This window comes from Pygoscelis adeliae, unplaced genomic scaffold (assembly GCF_000699105.1).
Source record: "Pygoscelis adeliae isolate BGI_AS28 unplaced genomic scaffold, ASM69910v1 Scaffold123, whole genome shotgun sequence".
Classification (NCBI taxonomy): Eukaryota; Metazoa; Chordata; class Aves; order Sphenisciformes; family Spheniscidae; genus Pygoscelis; species Pygoscelis adeliae.
Window position 1 is genome coordinate 1,237,015 of NW_008824650.1, and position 23,612 is coordinate 1,260,626.

General features: G+C 40.9%; 1 protein-coding gene across 1 annotated transcript in view; it reads right to left on the reverse strand.

Annotated features, from left to right (window-relative positions):
• The window catches only part of DPP6 (dipeptidyl-peptidase 6), a 268,280-nt gene that overhangs the window by 116,166 nt on the left and 128,502 nt on the right, over positions 1-23,612 (reverse strand). Inside the window, exon 6 of the mRNA XM_009322491.1 lies at positions 11,301-11,353. Coding sequence (XP_009320766.1) covers positions 11,301-11,353 — 53 coding nt within the window. The remainder of the gene's footprint in view (positions 1-11,300; positions 11,354-23,612) is intronic.

Consider the following 23,612-nt stretch of genomic DNA (forward strand, 5'->3'; position numbering starts at 1 on the left):
AATTTCATTCTTAAACAATTAAATGACTTGTTTACTTCAGTATTCACCAAGGAGAAGAGGAGACAGGTGCCATTAAGAAAATTGCTTCCCAGGAGATACACAGCCCTGCAGAGACTCGCAGTGAGATAGAATAAAATACAATACAAATGGGAATCAAAGACTTGCCAGATTAGATAATCAAGAAATCAGACTGTCAGAAGATGCAATGAAAAGAATCCTCCTGGAATTCTAATAAAAGTGCTTAAATAGATGAAGAAGGCTCTTCCATTCACCTAGGCTCGTCCGCTATTGAATATTTAATGCACATATGCACACATATACATATTTTCCTTATAGCACTTTTCAGTGAACAGAAGTAGAAGGAGGTAATGAAAGCAATTTGAACTTACTAATTTCAACTACAGATACACATCAGATCATTCAGCTGTTCTTAAAAACAACTGAGCTCACCAACCATTTCATCCAAGATGAATGAATTCTATGGATTTAGAGCATAAAAGACAAAAAGCAAGGGAATCTAAAACATTTGTCCCTAATTTGGCAATCCAGTCAGATTCAAGCCAACAATGTGAGCTCAGAGGTCTTTTTGATTATAGTCTGCCTGTGTCTGTAAAGCATCCATCAATGTAACATTTGGTACCAGGCCTGCAAAATCTTGCACAGTACTAATACCACTTTAAAATCGATCACTTCTCAGAAAAGGAATTTTCCATTGGGAATTATGTAAAATGATGGCACAGGCTTGCCTTTCTCGTGAAGGTCTACAAAAACTGATTTAAAAATGCATTGGAGACTGGTACACAGCTAGGAGTCATGGTAACACAGGCTGGAGGACTGCAAGCCGTTGATCAAAATCTCTAGGTTTCCCTGAGTAAGCAAACAGTGGAAATGGTCCTTAGATACTGGTAGCACTACTTTTAAAATGATGACATTATCATGTTTCTCATGTGACCCCTCTAAATCATAGATGACAGAGTGAATTTTTACTGCATTTTTTAAAGAACTTTTGTTTCTGGGGTCATATTCTGACCCCTAAAGAGGCAATGAGAGGTGATAGTGTTCAGGTGATAAACACAACCACTTAAAAGCAATTTTCTCTTACTCATGTAATTTTCTCTTACTCTATAGAGGTTTCTCAGCCAGCTCTGATCTCAGAGCTACTCAAGGCATGAGGTAAGGCACTGGATTTATCAGGTTTTCAAGTCTATTTAACTACAACAGAGGCATGGAAAAACAAAAATCTAAATATTTGAATGCTATCAAGAAGGCTAGTCAGAATTACAGCTATCCAAAGATCAGCTATCTAAAATATGGGCAGAAAAATACAGGTTGAAGAGAAACAACCCGGTAAGCACTGAGATGTTTAAGAATGAACTGGGAAGATCTCAGCAATAATGAGCCCGGGATGAACGTACATGGTTCTTCAGAGAGACTTTGCCAGTCTCCAGGAAAGGATGTTTGTGATGAAACCTTAGCATTTTCTATCCAGCTGACCTTGTCTGACTTCCAAACCCTAATAAAATATAGCACCATCATGTGATGCCCGCAGAGAGCAATATGGGATTATTAGTACATAAAATGAGATACAGCTGTGATCTCCTACTGCCAGAGCCAGCAGAAGTGCCTTGTTACAATATGACTTCACTGAACGCTAGGTCACACTTTTAATTGGGGCAAGAGATTGTTCTTGGGCTTGTGCTCTAAACTAATCTAACAGTTTGTTTTACTGGGTTTCAGACAAAACCAGAATGACTCAGTGTTCTCCGTATCTTTTTGAAAACTGACAGTCTTTGAGCAAATCTTATTTCTTCTCATGCCAACAGGATAAGGAGATCTTGGAGGTTTGTGCATAGGTTGTCAGGAAGATTGAAAGGCAATACTCTTCTAACAGCCTCTCCCTACATAGACCATGTCCTCAGCAGTTAAAATAAACAAGGCATACACTTAGTAGAGCCATTGTTTCCATTTCTTATCAACAGTGATATGATCACTTTTAAGCAATACCACAATTAGCCTGATTTCAGATACAGTTTAAAAGTGGATTGTAAAATACTCTCCTTATTTAAAGGACTAAAATACAACTCTAGCCCCACAGTTCTGCCCCATAACAGAGATGTATAAACCTCAAGTACACACGCAAGAGGAAATGCTCGCGTTTGAAATGGGGGGTAACTTTTGCCTTCACAACTCTGCATATGGAAGGTCCTTTCATTCCTCTAACTCCTTCTCATGTGAGACATGGGAAAGCAACCTTTTCCGTTCCTGTCTTATCTCCTCAAATTTATAGTGGAGCATTCAATAAATGGAGGGTTAGGGTAAGGGGTGAAGAGGCATCAGGGCTGGTGTGACACAGTCTGGGCTATCAGCCTGGGATCATATCACCTTTGCCATAAAGAGACTTTCTCAGTGGTTACTGTATCAAGGAAAGACCTGGCTGTAGCACCCTTTCTCCACCCAAAGGTCCTTTCTTGCATTTCCTAAATTTCCCCATTCCCTTCTTCACCATATGTTCTGAGCTCCCCAAGGGGGCAGAATGCCTATTTTTGGATAACAAGAGATTTTCAGCCTATTAAATTTGGTTAGTGCCTACCTGTGAAGTGGTCACAGAACCAGGTAGCATGGACAAAAGGAAGCCCCAGGACATCGCTGAAGCACACAGTGCTATGTGCTAGGCACAGACCGCTACATATTCCTCAAACGTGGGGTACAGATCACTCTATAGTCCTCAGTGACTGGGCATAGGTCCCTATAGAGCCCTCCCTATATAACCTGAGCCCAGGCCCCATTAAACCCCACAACAGTGAGGAAATGCCCATAATCTTGCAGGCTTGGGTCCTCAAAACTGGCTTTTTTTCAGGTGCCTACAAAAAAATGAGTCTGTGTTTTGTAACATGCAGTGCACATTCTTTGTGCTGTGTAGTCGAACAACAACGCACTGAGAGTTTAAGTAGGCTGAAAGTTTATCACCCAACCACAGCAACAAATAATCAAGGCCCAGGCTGCAGGGTGTCTCCACAGCCTGACAGCAGCGGAGCAAAAACAGCCCCCTGAGGAAACGCATGTTTCTTGTTCCTATTTTAGTGGAAAACACACCAGAACCTTGAACATTAGGACAAATTAGGACAAACAAAAAACTCCCAATCCCCACTATGAGAATCCACCTACAGAACAATTTTATTTCTGAGAAGGTGATGCATGGAAACAGCAATTGTATGGGCTGTGGTTAGTTCCCTATTCAGTGCTGTGCACCGTTATTTTATACATTCTCTTCCATCCACCTTTATTTCCCTTTTCTGTCAAAATTCTATGTACTAACTCAACCTTGTTGAGTATGAATAAGGAGGAAAACCCATGCCAACATGCCCAGTTTTGGCGGTGGTCAGTGTTGGGATGTGCGTGTACCCTGTGGCAGTGTCTACGGTTTGGAGGCTGACCACAGCCTGGGGACCGGAGGAGGATCATTCGCACTGAGACACACGAACATTTCCAAATCCAGATAAGGTTCTCGCCAGCAAAGGACATTTTATTCAAGAATCTAATTGAATAGGAGCCTTGCCTCCATTTCAGGGGGTGCTGCCTCAGACAAGCACTATGGGAGAGTTTGCTTCAAACCTTTCTTCTTTCCTTTTTTTTTCATGATGAGCCATAAGATATTGACCTTTTCTATAACATAAGGAGATTAGTTGCTGGGCTTTTCTCTGCTAAACTGCTAACATCTGCATCTAACTATTAATTACCCAAGATCTTTTTTTTTTTTTTTAGTCTCAGCAGTCATTACTCTAATTCTTAATATCAAATCCTCCCATCAGGGGACTATTCGTTATTATTATCGCTCTACATGGTTTCTAAGCTGTCCACCCACATCACAACTGATTCTGGAAGAGAGAAGCATGTGGTAAGAATTGCTTTGCCTACACAGGAAAGGAATATTTCACATAATATATTTCAAAAATGCTATGCAGTGACCAACATGGGCGAGCAAATGGCAAATCCCCTGGGGAAATGATATGGTGTTGAGCTGCTGAAGTGGAATTCCTCCCACCAGCACAGCCAAGAGTCCTGCCTGAACTGCCTTCCAAGGCTGAGCTGCTTTCAACCTGCCACTGCTTTGAAGTGAGCGATGCTCAAATAATGGCTTTGCTTAATAAAATGCTGGCTCTTTTTAAAGAGGTACAAAATGTATTCGCAAGCAATAAGCCAGTATGTGATTTAACCACTGTTCCAGTGATTTACGGAGTGTTTAATTCAGATTATTATAAAAAGCAAGAAGCCCAAACTGCTCCATCAGGGCTTGAGCCAAATGCCAGTAAACTCAACTGAAAGATTCTTATCCACTTCAGACGATTTAAGGTCAGGCTCCACAATCAAGCTATCAAGTTTAACTATTCCAAGGGCCAGTCTTCTGTTATCAAAATACAACTGAAAAAGCATATCACATCATGATGATGTTGTTATTTATAGTCTGGCATAAAAGCCACCACACTATGCAGCAGAGGTGCCTTAATTAACTATATAAACTATCTCAAAACTATCTCAAAAAGATGATTAAAAACTATGGAATGGTAATTGATAAAGAAGGAGGAAAGAAGAAGTAGCAATAGCAGATTCTTCACGAACTGCAGAATACATTTTTCTACTTATTTAACAAATTTCACATTGTTATTCGGTTTTACATACCTTTTTATAACGGTTTATTTCAACCTCTATATATCATTGTTGAGAGAAAATATTTAGCTCCTCTAAGTAAAATTTAATTAGCTGAAAACAGACTCTATTAATTACTACTTTTTCCTCTTAGAATAAAATGTGGGATCTAGTACAAGTTTATAAATGTTAAAGAGTGAAATTGTGCAGCACTCTCTACAGTAATTATCACATATCGCCTCTGTCGGGTAAGCAATATTTCCCTCCTTGCTTTGCAGATGGGGACACTGAGGCACAAGAAGTTTCTTTAATGCTACAGAGAAGGGGTGTAACAGGCCAGAACAAAATAAAATAGAACAGTCTTGGTCAATTGGACAGATGTCTGCAGCAGAGCCAGTTCCCTGAAGTTTTTTTAACCATGATTTTAAATAATGAAACACATTTTCCTTTTACTGTGAACACGGAAAAGGGAGCATGTGCAAGGAAAACCTTGTTGTCTTTCAAAATATTATACAATAGAGTATGTACAAATCTGATTAAGTTTTCTTTAATTAACTTTAACCTCTTTCCTGCCAGTAGCTTGTATAAAAGAAGGAGACAGGAATATCAGTGAGAGCTCTGCAGAGAGATCTACAGACATCATTTTGAATATTTACTCACAGTGAAGCACGGGCTCAGTTCCTCCGTGGATCTCCAATGCATATTTTGCACTCACTCCACTCATGGCACTTCTCTTGAAGTTACTGGGAGTTCAGTGTGGGGGACACACGTGGTATTTTACAGACCCTCGGCAGTGCAGACAGCAAGAGCTGAACTCAGCTCTGCCATTGCTCCTGCGATCTACTTACCATGTTCCTCTGACTACACCATATAAACTTGGGAAGAAATACGGATTCTGCTTAGGAGTAACTGCGTACAATTCCCTCCTTTCCATACACAAAATCAATGAGGTGTTGGAATAACTGCTGATTTTCTCACCGATCCCTATAAGCATATTTGGAAGCTCCCATTGACATACCCCAGCTGGATGAGCTAGCACCGTGCTGAGAGCTTACAGGAGGGGGTCAGCACTAATCCCTGCCACTTAGCTGCGCTCAGGGGGAAATGGTTCATGCAGAACTGGATGAGCACTAGGAGGTCTGAGAAAATGTATATTTTATGCTGGGCTTTATTTTGGGGAATGCAAACACAACACAGAACTGTAAAAAAGTGTAACATTTCTGCTGGCCACAGCAAAAAGTTAAAGATAGAGGTACCCCCTTGGATATCAATCCAAAATTAGCTCTTGCTTAGGACCTGCAATGCCAGATCAAACCAGTGGTCCAGCAGCACACACTGGTGTGAAGTGACCTTAATGCCAGGTGAGGGAAATCCTGCAGCAAGGTTAGGGGAATGCTCTGGTCAGTCATGGCCTGACCATGAAACCCCTGAACAAACTACACTTTTTCCCTTATTTCACTGAAGGATGGAATGACTAAGATCATCCACACTGGACTCAGTAGGAGCAACATTATTAAAACCCACGAAAAAATAAAACAATTTTCAGTGGCTGGATTTCATAAGTAAGTTTTTGCCTACATTGTATTGCTAAATTTCTTTTTTCCAAAGTTAGGAAAAATAATATTAGGAAATAACTGTATATGGTATTTGTGTTCCATTTTTTCCCAGCACCTTGCACGAGAGCTCCCTGTTCCACATCTAGACCTGCAGATGCTATCGCAGTACCTATAAATTACAACTAGCTGGCAATTACAATGCGGCAAGTGCAACTGTGGGGTTATGAGAGGAGCTTTGCAAAAATATTTATAATGCAGACAGCTGTAAGCAGTTATCGGCAGATATATCTGAGAAGCAGCACCGTTCAGAGGAAAGCAGATGGGACTGTACGGAGATGTTCGTACCAGGGAACATGAGCAGCAAGAGCAGAGGCTTGTTCCACTAGATGGCACCCGGCGCCAGCATCTCATTTTTGGGTGACCAGCAGGAGAAAAATGGGTGACATGCAGGAAAGCTGAACTGAACATAACCTCCCTACACACCTCAGCCCAGGAAAACCAGAACTGCGGATCTTAGCCAGCTCCCCCTCTGAAAACTGAAAACCACGGGCCGTTGAAAACAGAAGGCAAATGTGGCAAAACCAGTAGGGGTTTCTACCCCGAGTTTATCAAGAGGCTGTGAGAAGGTTGAAATAACAAAAAAGGAGAAATTAAATCTGTAAAGTAAATATCCCTGCAGGGATATTTACTCTTTCTTCTACCTCGGGCTTATTTTCATTTTTAAGTAAGATCCCTTGTGTCTATGCCATTGGCACATATTAGTTGTCCTATAGAGAACCAAACTGTGCTCCTACTCCTTATGTGGGGAGTTTACTTCCGCAACAGCTCTCATGGAAAAATGTTGCAGTCCTGCACCCTGTATAAAATACCACTTGTGAACGTATGTGCTAAGGATGTGCCCAAATTGGCTTGTTAAACTTACGGAGAGCTCAGAATGAAATCTGGAAAACGCTGGTATGAGCCCCTTTTGACTTGATACACAGCCTGAATCTGGAGAGTCTGCAGCACACGGCAAAAATAATTAGAAGTTTCCCTTTAAAAAGCAATTTATGCTGGCAGATTAATGTCACGTTACTTAAAAAGTGATGCCACAGATTAGATTAATTGGCTTCCTTATTAGTTAGCCTCAGCAGGGGTGTAGCAAGGGCACAAGAGGGTACAAAGCCTAAACTGTCTGGCTTGCCTGATGAGGCAGATCATAGCCGAGGATGAGGAAGAGGGTAGAGAGAGCACAGGGAAAGTCACACTGTCACAGCCTGTTTCCAGGAGTGAGTGTCTAATGAGCAGGAGGGATATTGTGGAGGGGAGTGAGTTTGTTCACCAGCAGTCACTGCCTCGGGTGCTGATTTGGAGGTATGCCCTAGGCGCCATTGGCACACACCGATGGGGTGTAAAGCTGGTGCCTACTTGCAGAAGAGGACTAATGCATGAAAACAATTTGTAGGAATGGCAAAGGGGTTGTTGCTCAGTGCCAAAGGCTTTTGTCACTCGTGTTATCACCAGGTGGAGGGCAAGCTGCCTGTGGGTTGCAAATTTTGTTGTCACCAAAGGACCTGGAATGTCAAACTGAGCTGAACCTTGTGCTGTGTCAGTGTGCTTGGTCCTGCCCTCAACAATCTTCATCCACACACATCCATCAGAGCAATATTCCTGTGTTAAATATGACATACGTGAATTTTTACCTCTTCATCCAACAGAGGCTCTACTTTCAGTTGATGTATGTCATCACCTGTTACATCATGTTCACCTGCTACACCTGTCCTCTCTCTTCATGCACCACCCTAAAATAGATGCAGAACTCCAAAAGCAACAATAAATGCCCATGTTCCAGGGAAATGGTAATGTGCCACCCTTTCCACCACTCACATGCACTATGATCACCTGAAAGATCAATGCAATTGTTGCTGTGCAATATGGTTTGCAATGCCTGTATATGTACCTACAGCCCAAACCACTTTGTAAACCATATCTGTACCAACACGAAATGAAGCAATCCTTCCAACCCTCCTCCTGCCAGTGCTCGCCTGATCCATCACAGTATCATGCTGTGGGGACACCAACATCTGACACACCTGCGTGCCTTCTGGCACCCTCTCACTTTCCAAATCTTCCCCTTTTACTGGATACTTCTCTGACACATCCAAGCCTCCAACTGCCTGCACCGCGGCTCAGCCAAACAGAGAGCAAGGTGAAACACAGCTGAGTGTTGAAGCTAGGGGGAGCAAGAAGCTGGTTGTCAGGGACGAAGAAAGATCATTCAGTAGTAGCAAACTGCCTGGACCACTGTATTGTTAATTTTTAACATTTCTAATACATACTATGCATGATACTTCTATTTTTTCCACCTTTGTTTTGTCTGGAATAGAACTGTGCTGTCAGTCAAATGCTTTTGCTCTTAGCCAGGTTTACTGCAGATACAAAGCTTATGTGCTCGTGCTGTGTGTTCATCGTGTTGCTCAACACCCTTTCAGCCCACAAGCTAATTTCAGATATGTTGCCAGAAAGATGGAGTTTTCAAAAAGTAAATAAATCCAGTAAGTTCCTGGGGGAAAAAAAAAAAAAAGGCAAAAACAAAGACCACATTGAGGCAGATAAGGAAAAAGACTGAAGAAGAGTGGAGTGTGTCACACTGGGACACCAGAACTTTGACATGGATGATGGTGAGAAATCTCCTAATTCCCATGTTCCAACTGTACGTGGAAACAACTTAACCTCAAGCTCATGATTTTCTGTGGTGAGTCAATCACAAGATACAAACTTTAGGGAAGCAGACTTCACAAGCTCCAGGGCTCACAGATTTTAAAACATGTATGTCTCTAGTACAGATTTTTTTGTACAAAGTATTGTTTCTCTGTTGCTAGGTAGAAGCCAAAGAAAGTTATTTCAGCTTTTTGTTGTTGTTTGGTGTTTTGTTTTGTTGTTTTTTTGTTTCTTTGTTTGTTTTCTGTTTGGGGTTTTTTGTGTGTGTGTATGTGTGTGGACAGGTGTGCTGAGACAAATCCTTGAGGAACACCTGAATGTAACTAGTATTTTTATGTGGGAAAAATGCTGAGAGATGTGTTTATACCTTGCCATTGAATCTGTACTTCTCTATCGTTAAACCCACAGGTTACTGTACCAAAGAAACTGGATTGGAAAAAGGGCATGGGCCTCGAAAATGTAGGTGTTGCAATGTCTGACTTTTAGGACTTTTGCCCTTAAAACATCATTCCTGTGTTAAATAGAGAGGTCCCCTGAGGACTGCCCGGTGGGAAGGCTGCTGATCCACTGTACACAGGCATAGTGGGAGTTGCCTACAAAAAGCAGTAGGAAACACTGAGCACACAGGCATGGCCAGGGTCCTGCTTTCTCTCAGGGGCAGGCACCTGGCCCACGGATGCAGAAATCAACAGGACTTTAGGACCTGCCTCAGTGTTTTCCTAAGTCAGAGACACAGTAATCCATCTAATACGGTGGTATGGGTGAGAGAGAGTGGATATAAACTGAAAGGGGAGGTTCAGACTGTGTATAAGGAGAAACTTTCTCCCCACGAGGACAGTCAGGCAGTGGGACAGGTTGCCCAGCGAGGCTGTGCAGTCCCCATTCCTGCAGGTTTTCAAAACCCAAGTGGATACAGCTCCGAGTAACCTGCTCTAAGCAGGAGGTTGGACCTTGGAAGAGCCTTTCCAGCCTGAGTTATCTGGTGATCCTATGATCACCCTGTGTATAAACCAGGCAGAATTTTTTAAACTTCGCAGGTTTTGCCAGCTATTGCAAAGACACAAAACATCTCCTACCTGTTTAGCCATAAGGTATAGAAATAACAACTTAGTGATGAAGCATAGCAAGTACTGAAATTATATGTTTTATAACCAGAGCCATGTGCAATGTTCTAGAGAAATGGCAGAGCACAATGATATTGTCCCTTTTTACCGTTCCCACACAGTTATCACCAATATGGTACTTAAAACACACAACCAGGCAGCAGCTTCCTGGCTTTTAGCGTTGTATTTACTGACAACGATTTGAGGAATTTTGCTGTGCAACTTATGCATTTCCATTGGTGCTACGGAAATGTCACTCTGAAACACCATGTATCATCATATACCTACATGTGTCTTATTGGTATGGTGGCGTCCCATTCCTGACCAGTTGGGCCAGTCCTTAAAGTATATTAAAAAAAAAATCTTTTAAGGGAAAAGCAGGTAGAAACTATGGGCTAAACTACAGAAAAACAAGATAGGCGAGATGAGCTGCAGGGTGATGGAGTTGGAGCTGCAGGTAACCTGCAGTGCCACAAAGACAAAGCTGAGAAAGGGGTATTTAAAAAACTGCAACTAATCAAAGCTAAAGAAGGATCCCCTCAAACTAATTGATGCCTATGTTAAACACTGAGCCTACCTGAGGACCTCCAGTGGACAGGGGGACCTAAATGAAGAGGCATTGTGTGATGGAAGTTTATTACTTGTAACAATATATAACCTTTCAGGTTACGTGCTTTAGGTAAAGCAATATGCTTTCATTAAGTTTAGAAATGCTGTGTAAAGCCTTTGTGGCATTCTTGTTTGTCTGCACTTACCTCACACTCTCTGAAAAAATAAACTATAAACCCAAAGGCTCATAGCTTCCGTATAATTGTGAGTGCATGCATCTAAGCAGCATCAGGATCCGGGGAACAGACTACTGGTCTATCTGCCTTCAGATGGGATGCTAGAGAGAGCACTTGTATTAAGGGAATCTGCCAAGAGACCCAAAACTAAAGGGCGATGCCTCAATTCTGACCAAATTTAAGGGACTAAACACCCCTGGATAGATCCTCTGACAGTGCTCTGGTGAGTGGCCAACTGCAGATCTCAGCCAGACGCCAACGCATCTATATTCTAGCCAAAAACTTGAAAACTGGAATATGAAATTCATGTAGTCTGACTCTCCAGGGAAGCTGAGTACTTCTGTTTCCAGACTATGTCATCTTTTGTACAACACACAGCTCAGTGGATGCTGCAGCTAAATGCCAGACCATTGCAAAGGGCTGTCACAGGAAACCATTTGTCACGATACACATTATTTTGCAGAATTCTTAATGGCTGAGTTTTAAAATGAAGACATTGAAAAATTGCTTACCCATGAGGTATTTTGCTGAGGACATAATATGCCGTATATGAATGCTGATACACCTGCAAAACAAAATTAAGAAAGAAAACAAAACAAAAAGAGATTAGTAATTGTCACCTGTGTTAATAGGGCTCCTTTTCTGCAAAAACAATCTAGCATTTATGGCTAGGGAGCTCTTATAAACACTTCAAAATCTGTAGTAGAAAAGAACAATACATTAATTCACCTAACGCTTTTGTGTGGTCTTTTCATCTTGCACTTTATTACAGTGTTTGGCAAATCGTATACATCCAGATGCTCTGTGTCGTTACCATGACTACCAAGTCTTTGATTAAACTGGGGGCACATGGTCTCTGCAAGGGCTAAATATAGAACAATCATTAATGAGGACACCTTGGTCAGCTGGAGACTTTCTCCATCATTATAACTAGACACAACAGGGATATAATGCGTATTTTTTTGCTTTATTCCCACATAAATAAAACAGGGAGTGATTCTGGGTGATCTCAGAGCGGGTTGTAAGACCTCTGTCAGTCAGCAAATAAAACCTTATTGACTTAGGGCGTAAAGCTGACCTCACATTTGTTTGACCTGCTAAGTTGCATCTTCATATCAATTTGCACTCTTTGGGCCTTGGGGAGGAGCTTGTCAGCTTGCATGGCAGGACACCTCCGAAGGGAGAGTTTATTACTTATTTTCTAAGTAGTAAATAATAATACCAGAGTCCAGGTCTGCAATGTAAGAGTTGGTGATTTTCCGCTAGTGACAATGCAATCCCTAACAGCGATCTGTGGTTGCCCAAGGTGAGCAATGCTGAGCAACACCAGAGTCAGGGCACTGGTGTGAAAGCTCTAAATATGAATGACTTTATACACATTTATACAGGCCCTCACTTTTGCAATTCTGTCCTGCTACTGTATGCTACTAAATAAATAAGTCTCCTAACAATCATTTCATTTGACTTCTACTTAAATCTTTAAACCACTTGCTCTGCAGTAGCTCTCATAAAGCATCTTGTCCCAGAGGACAGAGGAACTTCTTGAATACTTGCTTCACTAACCAAGTTTGTCTGACCAAAATTATTTTTCCTAGGTACCTCTGTTTTTGCACAATTACTTTTTTTACTTATGCCAAGAAGCCATGAGATGTCCTGGATGGTGCTGCCAGCCTCAGCAGTGGCCATCCCAAGCACATCGCTAGCATCACAGACAAGTAAGCATGACTTACTACTACCTGTCACTCTCGAGGGCAAGCCTGCATACTGGCTTACATCTTTTGGGGGCTCAGTAGAGAGGCAGATATACACAAGGCATATCATCCTGTAGATATTAAAACAAACTTCTATTACAATTTGAATCCAAGCACTAAATCCTTACACTACTGCATGAACCCCCTGAAAAAATCTACCACCAGAGTACAGAGGTGAAAGCGCTGGCTTTCTACCTATGAAATGCAGAGACTGATGCCAAATTGATGTGATTCCCTTCTTCCCCTGTGCAATTCACTCCCTTCGTTACACGGACATCACCAGGTTACATCCCAAAATCATACCGCCTTTTATGCATTCAGATACATAAAGACTCCTCCAGCAAGGTGAGTCTCTGGTGTATTGATATCAGGGAAGGTCTAGGAACACAAGGGAATTCACTGCAAGCTAGCATTTATTTTAGTATAGGTGTCCTTTTTAGATCCACCTGTTTCAGATGATGTAAAATAAATTAACATTATCTCATCTACATCCAGTCATAGCAAAGAGCTCTGGAATCTTATAATGCTGATATCAGAGACCTGGCTGATGCATGTGGCCTTAGATTTTATTCCAGCTTTGGTGAAGTTCTAAAACTGCTAAAATTCCTTAAAGGAAATGCACTGGAAGACTAAATTTGTCTACAGAGCTGAAAAACCTAATAATACATTGCCATTAAATACTGAGCAACTTTTGCCTTCAAAAATCCTGGCAGTAGGATGTAGAAAATGATGTAGATGTATGAATTGTGATCTGAGGCTAGGACTGGTGTTCAAGGTAACAAGCCATGCTGCATTGTCAGCCACCAGAGGCAGAAGCCAGCCCCCAAAATGAGTACGAACAGATGCCTTCAGGGGAAAATAGAGAAATGTGGCAGGCTGGAGGGCAAAGAAACAGCCAGGGAAGTTTTGAGCAGGACATCTGCTGATGTCCCTGCTTGTGGTACAGAGTCCCCACAGCCATGCTAGAGAGTTTAGAGCTGTCTTAGAGCCATTAATGGAGACTGAGGTAAAACATTTTCTTTGCCAAGAGAGTTTAGGAGTGGGGAAAACAAAAGTTGCAGGACTCTCAAAGAACTCCTTTATTTTCTGAACATCATTTGTCATCCTCTTGGGTCTTTGGCCAGACTCTAAATTATCTCACATCAGCTATGCCTGGTGCCCGTAGCATGTAGTCTTCAAAGGCTTGCAGCTGGCAGTGTCTATTTGCAGGAGCAATCCTTTCTCAAATAAATCCTTAAAATCAGTAGCTTTTCTCATGTAAACAACAACTATTTGTATGAGCAAAAATGTCAGGAGCAGACTTTTATTATTATTATAGTTCTTAAGGACAAGAGCGCATGCAGCTCAAAAGTCCTTCTCATTCCTACTGTTTGGAAAACACACTGCGAGCAACCCTCCTAAGCAGACAGGAATCCAAGAGACACATCACTTAATGTCTTTCTGAGAAATGAAATGGCTGCTTTCCTCTTAGATATGCAAACCAAACGAAGTTATTTTAACTTTTTGAGAGGATGACTATGTCTGCTTAATGTCTCAGCTAAAATTTCTGCGGGGGTCAAGCTGAATTAGGCTATTCACTTACCAGTAGAAAAACCTCACACCAGGGAAAAGTGCAGGAAAGAGATGAGCATTCTTCTGAAATCCAAAGCTAAGCCTCAGAGACTGGACAGTGCTTAAAAGTTAGTATTCATTTCATTTAACCTCCCTCTTTCTGAGGCTTAGCCAACAAAAATAACTCTATTAACTCTCTGTGTTCCCCTTCTCTATCCAAGGGGTGTGGTAAAAGCCATTGCACTGATCTGATGCTCTTAGCCCTGATTTTTGGCTGGATCCCAGAAGCACACAGCTCCTCTCAGTAGAGAGGCATATGGTAACAGAGTTTTTGGCAATCGTTTTGATCTGTAGACCCTACATGCCAAGTCACCCCACCAGCATAAGTTAAAACAGGTTTGAGACTGCTCTGAAGGGTTCTAGGTATTACCAAAATTGGGTCACAAAAACTCCCATGCCAGCTGCGACCAATGAGTGTGGTAAAAGTCATTATACTAAAACCACTGTGCCAGAAACACTCTCCCATTGGGCTTCTCATCCCAGGTCACAGCACAGAACTCGCTTACTTTCAATCTACATTATGATCTGCAACGTGCATGTTTACACTGAAATCGGAAAGGGTCTAAGAGACAGAGCTATCTGTTTCCACTTAAGTCTTGGAAAGACAATTATCTCTCTAAAATTCAGAAAAATACAGGACTAATTATATATGACAACACTTTGTTGTGAAGCCACTGACCTCATTTTATGTAATCAACAGAAGAAACCTGGACCTGACCAGATGACAGCGGAAATGCAAACACTGCAGCACATATAGCAGCAGGGAAGAGCATCCGCCTCTTACCCACCGCCAGATTCTGAAATAACAAGTAAATTGTGGTTCCTACAAGCTACAGAAACAAAGTGGAAGAAGCAATTTCTGTGCCACATCACTGCAGAGCAAAGTATGGTGTGAATGGTAGAGTAACGTCTCCTTGAAAGCATTTGCTTCATCTCCAAGGATAGAGGTCCTAGTCCAACAGGGTTTACTTAAATAGAAAATATATGTTATTTAAGAATAGAATGGATTTGGACTCATTTATTCATTGTGACTATTCATATACTTGAAATTAGAATCCATAGCTCTTGTTCTCGCCCCAGAGCAACTGCACAAATACCTGACATAAGTCCAAAAAGACAGGCAGGATTCTGGTTACCTCCCTACACCTCATCTGGTTTGTCACACAGACACAAGCTGGACACACAGAGCCTTCACCTTCATTAACTTCTTGTTAAAAGTTTGAAATTGTCACCATTATTTTCAATTTGGCACTGCCTGTGCAACTCACAAAGGATTAGGAAAAGGTTTTAGATGGAAATTAGGGAATTTTTAGGATACTGTGAAGTGTGTTTTCAGCGTATTTTGGCTGGTATGAAAGATTACACTACCTGCTGAGGATTTATCACTAGCATCAGAAAAAAAGGAAGAGTTTAGTTTACACTTCCATCTTCTGTGCTGGTTTCTGTCACACTTTGTGGACTGATATCATGCTAGCACCAGCAGTAACCAGCATTTATCGAAAAGTTTTCTTTTATGTTTGTATGACAAGGTGCTGAATCAATACAAACAAGAGGCACATGCAGACTTTCTTTCAAGGAGGTTTACAAGCAAAGAAGGGGGGGAAAAGCCCTTAGAAGAAGACTCCCCAAATCAGCACAAACCTCTCATCTTCCAACAGGCTGTTCTATCAAAACAGCTAATTTAGGGTCTTACCACTCAGCATATTAAACAGTTCGCTGATCTGAGATTAAACCCAGGTGGACTGGCTGCCATGGTCTCATGATTATTACTTACTTGATAAATACAGGAATAAAACATCCTTTGCATCTGTTATCTAAATGACTCCATAGTACTCCATGCAGTAGTGTTATTTACATTACAGAATTATCTAGAAAACTCACCAAAAAATCACATAAAACTTAGAGTTTGAAAGGGAACAGCTACAGGGCAGTAGAAGTGCTAGCTGTGTTATAAAGCAGTTTGCAAGGCTTAATACAAAATTTCTAGTATTTAGTGTCTTTCTTCTTTTTCAGGAATCACACATTTCATCCAAAAAGTCATCCCAGTACCCCCAAATAAAAATGAACACTCTAAATAGTCATCGGAAATAAAACTGTACAACAGTTGGCTAAAGTCTGAAAACAGCAAGAGTATATTTTAATGTAATTTATCACAAAGCACTCAGTAGTTATCTGGGTAAAAGGAATCACTTTTTATTCTGTAACAATAAAATATATCTCCAAATAATATATCCCCCCAGGATTCTTAACAGACCTAAATTGTCTTTATAATCTATTCCCTTTTATACTCTGTAGTAAGACAGTAAAAATATCACACAAGTGGCCGGTGGAACAGGAACTGCCAGATCCATTAAAAGGGTTTCCCATGAAGATTCTCTAAAAAGGCATTTGCTGGAAGTAGATTATATAGCCCATTTTCCTACTTGTGCTATGAGCAGACAAATCCCCAAATGCACACATGAATGTCAAGCCAATTGAATAATCCCAAACATTTGACATAATTACATACTCCACCTTTCAAAATGGTCCTGGCACCCTTAAATGGTAACTCATGCTGTGATGCAAAATATGCAGGTAAAAGATGATTTGCCATTTGGCCTTTAATATCTGTGATATTTAACCAGGCTCTGAAGTTGACAAATTAAGAGGAAAAAGAGAATAAAGTAGAATGCAGGAAGGCTGCTGCTCTGCATTGGCAAACAGCTCACGTATTTGGTACCCTGTTACCTAACGATGGCATGAAAGGGAAGGAAAAAACAGTTCAGAAGGAAAATCGCATGAAAACATCAGCCAGAGGTTGTGTTTCCTTCTACTACATGCACACACCGTGCACAGTAAAGGATGACCCAAGTCACTACCACACTGTCACATTCATTCTTCTATTGGTCAGTCACCAACAAGCAAATATTGTGTTATCTTTACAGGGTAACTATGTCATTTGTACAAATTTTCCAGAGAAAAAGATAATTGTCTGACTAAAAATACCTCACCGCCATGCTTCTGTATGATATTCTGTGGAGAATTAAAGCAGGTCACTGTACCTGTTTGCAGATTTTTCTGTATTTTTGATGAAAGTCAACATCAAAGACTATATTTTCACTTAATGAGTCAACATAATTTGCCTTGATCAAAATTCTTTATGATACCATTGGTTTTGTTAGGCCTGTACAACCTGAAAACTGATGAATAACTTGAACCCTTCTGTTCTGTTGAGAAGAAATTCTCCTTTTCCCATTACTTGTTGAACTGGCCCCCTAAAGGGATGAAAAATCCATTCCTGTAACTGACCACCACCTTCTTGGTAATATTTTATTCATTTTCTGATCTTTCATTCTCCCATGTATCTGTGATTTAGAGCACAAGGGGTTACCTCTGGCTGAGGCATGGTTTGTGGGCAATTAGGTACTGGCCTTTTCATTTTTTTCTATCAGTGGAGACAGACTGGTCAGCAGTATTCTCCCCAGCCCAACCATTTTAGCAAAGTATTACTGCCATTTTATTGTTAATAGGCACTCCATAGTAACCAGCCTGGAATTAGATTCTCTGAAAAACCATGTGCTATCTATTCCTTTTGTGTCACTGTAATAAAAAAAACCCACACACCAAAATCCATACTGGTGTTTTGTACCCTACACTCAGTAAAGCTCGATTGCTTGCAAGAACCAAAGAAATCAATAAAGCCATATAATTTGAGGTCTTTTCAACATTCTCACCTTTCAAATTCATTGTGATACCAACCTATTTTGTTTTCTTTTGAGACAGCAAATTCTCTTTTGTCTCTACATGGAATTATCCCTTTATACTTTATCACTTCCCAAGTAATGTACCTCTATACAGTCTCATGCCGTGTGCCAACCTGTTTCTACAGCCCTCCAAGGAACACTGCCCATTTCTCTTTGTGCCTTTAATAAATTAGGAAAACCATAATGAAATGTTTTCAACGAGCATTTCCTGTGCATTGGTTCAGCTGGCAGCCAAATAACCCACAGCTGTTATCAAACACCTGATTTGGGATGCTCTTACCCACAGCACCATATGCAGCTGATCAACCACATGTGTAATGTGGTCACAGCCACAGAAAGTGCACACCAAGAGTGCTGTGCCACTCCGGGACGGTCTGGGGAGCTCAGGAAAGGGCAGAGATGGGGGAAATAGGTTTGAGCAGGAAAGGTGATAAGAAGAACGGGTCTCTGGATTAATTGACATACAGAGCATTTGGCAACTGGTTGTCTTTGCTATAATTGTCTCTGTATTCCAGAGGAACTAACTTAAATTAACGTTTGGGCAAAAGGAGCAAGATACATACCTGGGGAATGCATGTATTACAGTTGAGTTATGGGAGGAAACCATTTTTCTTGGAAAGAGGAGGGGAGGATCCCGACCCAGCAGCGTAACTGTGCCTGGGCGAAATGACACAGCCAACACCAAGTGGGTCAATGTCTCAGAGAGACCCAATGGGTCAGTGCCTCATCTCAGCCACACCAGTGTGAATAAGGAGCTGCTCCACTGCTACCCAATGTTGTAGGAAATCAAGGATCGGTGATTGGGTATCTCCAGAACCAGGAAGAAATTTTAGCAATTGATTTGGAAGAAGGGAGTAAAATGCTATGTAGAAGGGATGGATAGTGGAAGAATATAAGAGGCAGTGGATCATCAGGAACAGTCTTTTGCATGGCTCTGTTTTTCAAATCTTTTAACAATTTAATCTCTAAGACCGAAAATTAAATCATTGCAACACGAGCCTGAAGGAGCCTTTCTCTATAAGCTTGTCCTTGGTGCATAGAGGACAACCAGAACAGCTCTCCAGTCATGCAGTGCTGCGAATGCCCTGCCACCCACACTGGAGAGGCTTCCTCGGAGCAGCAACAATCTCACATCAAGGTGGCATCAGGAAGGGACAGCACATTCATGCCACAGGGACTTGCATTTTAGAAGTGTTTGTAACTCAAGCTCAAGCCAATTGTAATAGGGTCATGTGCTGCAGGCGACAGGCACGGTTAATATGTAAATCTCTCCCACAAACATACAGGGGGAGTGCTGGGATTAGAAGCTGATTTTCCAGCCACCAAACCAAAGGTCTCTGAACCAGCAAAGCCAAGGAGTTACTCCTTTGCAGAGTGTCATCTCTAGTTTGCAAAATAACCATAAATAAAGTGTGATGGCAACATCCACTACAGTAATAGATGGACTGCAGTGTTGTAAGATAATGCTGTTACTTCATGTTCCACAAACTGATTATCTATCTATCATCTCAGTTGTTTCATGATAGTAATTCTTTATTAAAAGATTTGTTTCCAAATAACACTTTTGAGAGCCTTATACTGCTGATGATGCTGAAAGGGAATTTCAAGACTGGCTTTAGGATTTATGACTTTGTGACATGGTGGAGGTAAATCGGATGCTCTTTTTGTTACAAATGCAGCTCCAGAACCAACTTAGGCTACAGGTATTAACATACAGCTCGTGTGCCAGATCTCACCCCTAGGAGAGCATTAATCCAATCTGCCAACTGCTGCTGCACTCTAATACAGCTCTGCCCTGCCAAGCAATTACAAAAGCCTCCTTTTGCTCCCGAGCCACCTGTCCCTCACAGCGCTCCACTGGCACCAGCAGCACCAGCAAGCACTTGTAGTCACTGGCTTAAAAGACGACTGCTCCATTGTTAACTGGTAAATAAAATGGCAGCTACAAAACACTCGGTAGGATTTTTGCACCAGCCTTTGTGCGCTTGTTGTTGCTCTGGTTATTGGGAAGCATCTACAATCAAGTTATTAAGAATTACGAGTGAGGGTTATGAATAATGAGTTCGTTTTGTTGTTGATCTTGTTTTTAAACTTTTATCGGTATTCACATCACACGGTATAAACTCCCAGGTTCCCCTCCCACTCTGCCGCAGGCGTAGGGTAGGACTGGATGGAAATTCTCCAAGCACTGCACTTGCCTGTTTTATAGTCCTGTTCAGAAACTCGGAAATGAGAATTAAATTATCTAGTACAAAGTTAATGTTGCGATTCTAACATACCATACAATACATCTAAGGAAAAGAAATAAAAGATAAACAAAAACCTTTGCATTATTTTGTAACAAGGATAGGAGTACAAAAGTAGCCTAGGGCCAAATAAAAGTTTTAGAAAGAGACAACAATTATCCCAAACCTAGGAAACATAGAAAACCTTCAAATCCATACAAACACACACAAAACATACAACTGTGATTCTCTTATAATATCTATGGTCATAATAATATCTGCATTGGGTCAGACCCAAAGTCCATCCAGTTCACTCTCCTGGCTCGGACAGTAACCCAAAGTCGATTCAGAAAGAAAACTAGAGTTAGCTTATTTATAGTCCTCCCTCCCCAAAATACTTTCCCAGGCTCTTGCAGTTTGCAGTTTAGCGCCACTCCCTTTGCAGCTGTCTGCCTTGAGGGATGTTGCTGCCATTGACCTCTCCAGTCATTCTTTACAAGGATTTACCCTTTTTGCACCTACAGCCTCATGTAGCAACACCCTCTTCCCAGACAATGGTGCCAAAAGCCTGTTTGGGGTATGATTCCTCTGACCAGATCTACACGCTGGAGTACGCTGATTATAAAGGCAGCCCAGGGTAGCTGACGCAGATGGGGAGTTTACATTGTTCACATCTACAGTCACTTGACTGATGCCCACCTTCGTTGATTTTGGAGTTACAAGTCTGAGGGCTGAAGGACAGCATGAGAAATCAATGCTTAATAATCAATGCTTTTAATGAAACGTTAGATAATGCCTTCTTTAAATGAAACATTTCTTGAGCTGGGCAGACTGGATGTGAAAAAGTTCTAAAAACCTCTTTTTTGTGAAGTTTACAATCCAAATGGTGCAGCTTTGTAGCAATTATGTGAGAACCAAGCCATGAAAATGGGCTGAATGCTTAGTATATCTAATTAATTTATTCACTTTTAAATAATTCACTTTAGCAGCAGAAATTAGCAAGTACAGAACCACAGCATATGTTCTTTCTATTAAAATTTACTCTTAGCATATCAAAATTGCTTTTTCTACTATAGCAGTTGAGAGGGCGAATAATACAAAGAAGTTAGCACTGTCATTGAAATGATGGTCATAGACTCAGGGCACTCTTAGAAGACTCGAAGAAAGGAATCCAAGACAAGAAAGATGAGACCTTCAAAAAGCATTAGAGAGCAGAAGTTTAAGAGCACCGAAGTGGATGTGAAAGGAGAATAAAAGTATTCAGATATATGCCAGGGACCTTGGTCCACAAATGCTCTCTCTGTTCAGCGAAAGATTCGTTTTCTAGTTCCATATGAGATCAGAAGACTCTGAGCTGTATCTCGATGTACACGTGGATCTAATTCACTGGAGGCGACAGTTCTATTTTCTGACATAAGGAAAAATAAACTGAAATCACATACGAGGCAGCGGGGCTTTTTGTCTGTCATCCTTGTGATGCTGTGGACATCTTCCAAGGGGTAAATGGACTGTGGTGATGATAGGCATCTCTTGAAAAAGTGGGGGGGAGAGCAAACAGGACAAGAAGAAGCACAGAGCATCCCTTGTTCCTTGCCGGCTGCACAACCCTTCACAGCACCACCATCAACAGCATTGCTGTACAGGTACTCTTCCACTCTTGCACATAAAAATCTGAGGACTCATGCTTTTAAAGACCTGACTAAAGCCCTATGATTTGTTTCCCTTTTCAAGAAAGAGCTTTTTTTTTGAGCAGAGAATAAAAGAAGAGAGAATAGAAGATTCCATTTTCAAATCTGGGTCTTCAGCTGCCCAAGGAGGAACGTAAATTACTGGTTTTAACATAGCCCTGATAAAAACAGAGTTCTGCAGGCAGTTAAAGAGATAAAAGGCACTTGTTCAGGGTAAACACAGAGCCACACACTCCTTGGATTTAGGCATGTAACTCAGCTAAAGAGGAGAACATTTGCACCAGAAGATTTGCATTTTTGAGCACAGAAATTTCATTGGGGTGTTCTGCATAGGAAGATCTGGTTTTCCAAAAGAGGGCACTAAATATATTTTTTTCCTATTTCAGAGATTAAAAATAAATAAATTAAAAAAAGAGACTGGGAATCAGAAGAATTAGATTAAAAACTCCTGCAGGCTGTGACTGCTTCCTATGTTTCTGCATATACACCAGAATGAAATTCTTTCTGATTTTGCTTTGTAATGCCTTTTAAATCACTGTTGTTTTCCCATTTTGCATCGTAGTCTTAATATATTTCCTTAACATTCTAAAACAACTATCTATACTTATCACAGTCCAGCACAAAATGGGATTTTTATTGTCCCTAAAAACTTAGGAACCAAATTATGCTAAAACCAGGAACTCACCTCTAATGTAATGTTGAAGCTTCTGTATGTTGCAAGGAACCTAGTTCTTTATCAAGTTCTATTTTTTTTCCAATAATTTTTATATAGCTGCATTTATTTCATTCCTCTTAAAGCACAGAAGGTTCCCCGGTGTTTCGTGCAAGAAAGAAAACTGCAATGATTTTACTGCTGTCTATCTGATTTTGAATCTCTAGGACACCTTGTACAATTACCTTACCTCTGTTTTATTAAAAAATAAATTGCAGGTTATTTTTAAGATGTTTTGTGAATTTTGTTAGAAAATTAATCTCTACCAGTCTGTCTGTTCAAGTTAGATCATCTATACACTCAGAAAAGGAAGTAGAATGAAAAATCTAATATTATTTTTGTATCATAGTGTTTTGCCTTGAGTCTTTTTATTTTCCCTTCTCTGTTTGATGAAAATCTCATTTGCTAAAGAAAATATTTACAGAGGAAGACTGCTGATAGCTGATACTGATACATAATATACCTATGTACTCTTGCATGACAGGCTAATTATTTCTGACTTTTGATATTACTCTAGTCTTCCCTGGAACTGTGGATTCGCTTTTCAGTTTACTGATGGATATCTGTATCTGCGAATAAATGTAGGATACAGTTTGTTGGCCTCTGCTACATGAGCAAGGCTGTCCGACTTAGTCTGAAATATTATTTTGCACTCAGTCATATCTGTGCAATTTGTGTTAAGTCTCCCAGCTCAAATCAGGAGGCTTAAAGTTTAGTCCTAACTCCATTTATCTACATTATTAGAAGAACAGCAAGAGTTTAATCCTTTGTTTTTAATAGAAAATAGTAGAAGCTCAGAGGTGGCACGGCAGCTGAAGCCAGCATACTCAGTTTTTAATGCGATCCATTTCATGCAGTTAGCATTTTGTTGCAATAATCACACTAAACAACACTCCCTGGAATGGAGACTCAGTAAGAAATTGAGATTTGGTGCAGTTTTACTGAAACCATTGCTACAGAGGGAGCATACATTAGCAAAACTGCAATGTGGGGACTGAGGACTGCAGGAAGACCTGCTGGGCAGAGCTTTGCCTCTCAGCTCAGGCAAACACATCATATCATGTCTTAATAATGCATCTAGATCATCATTTCAC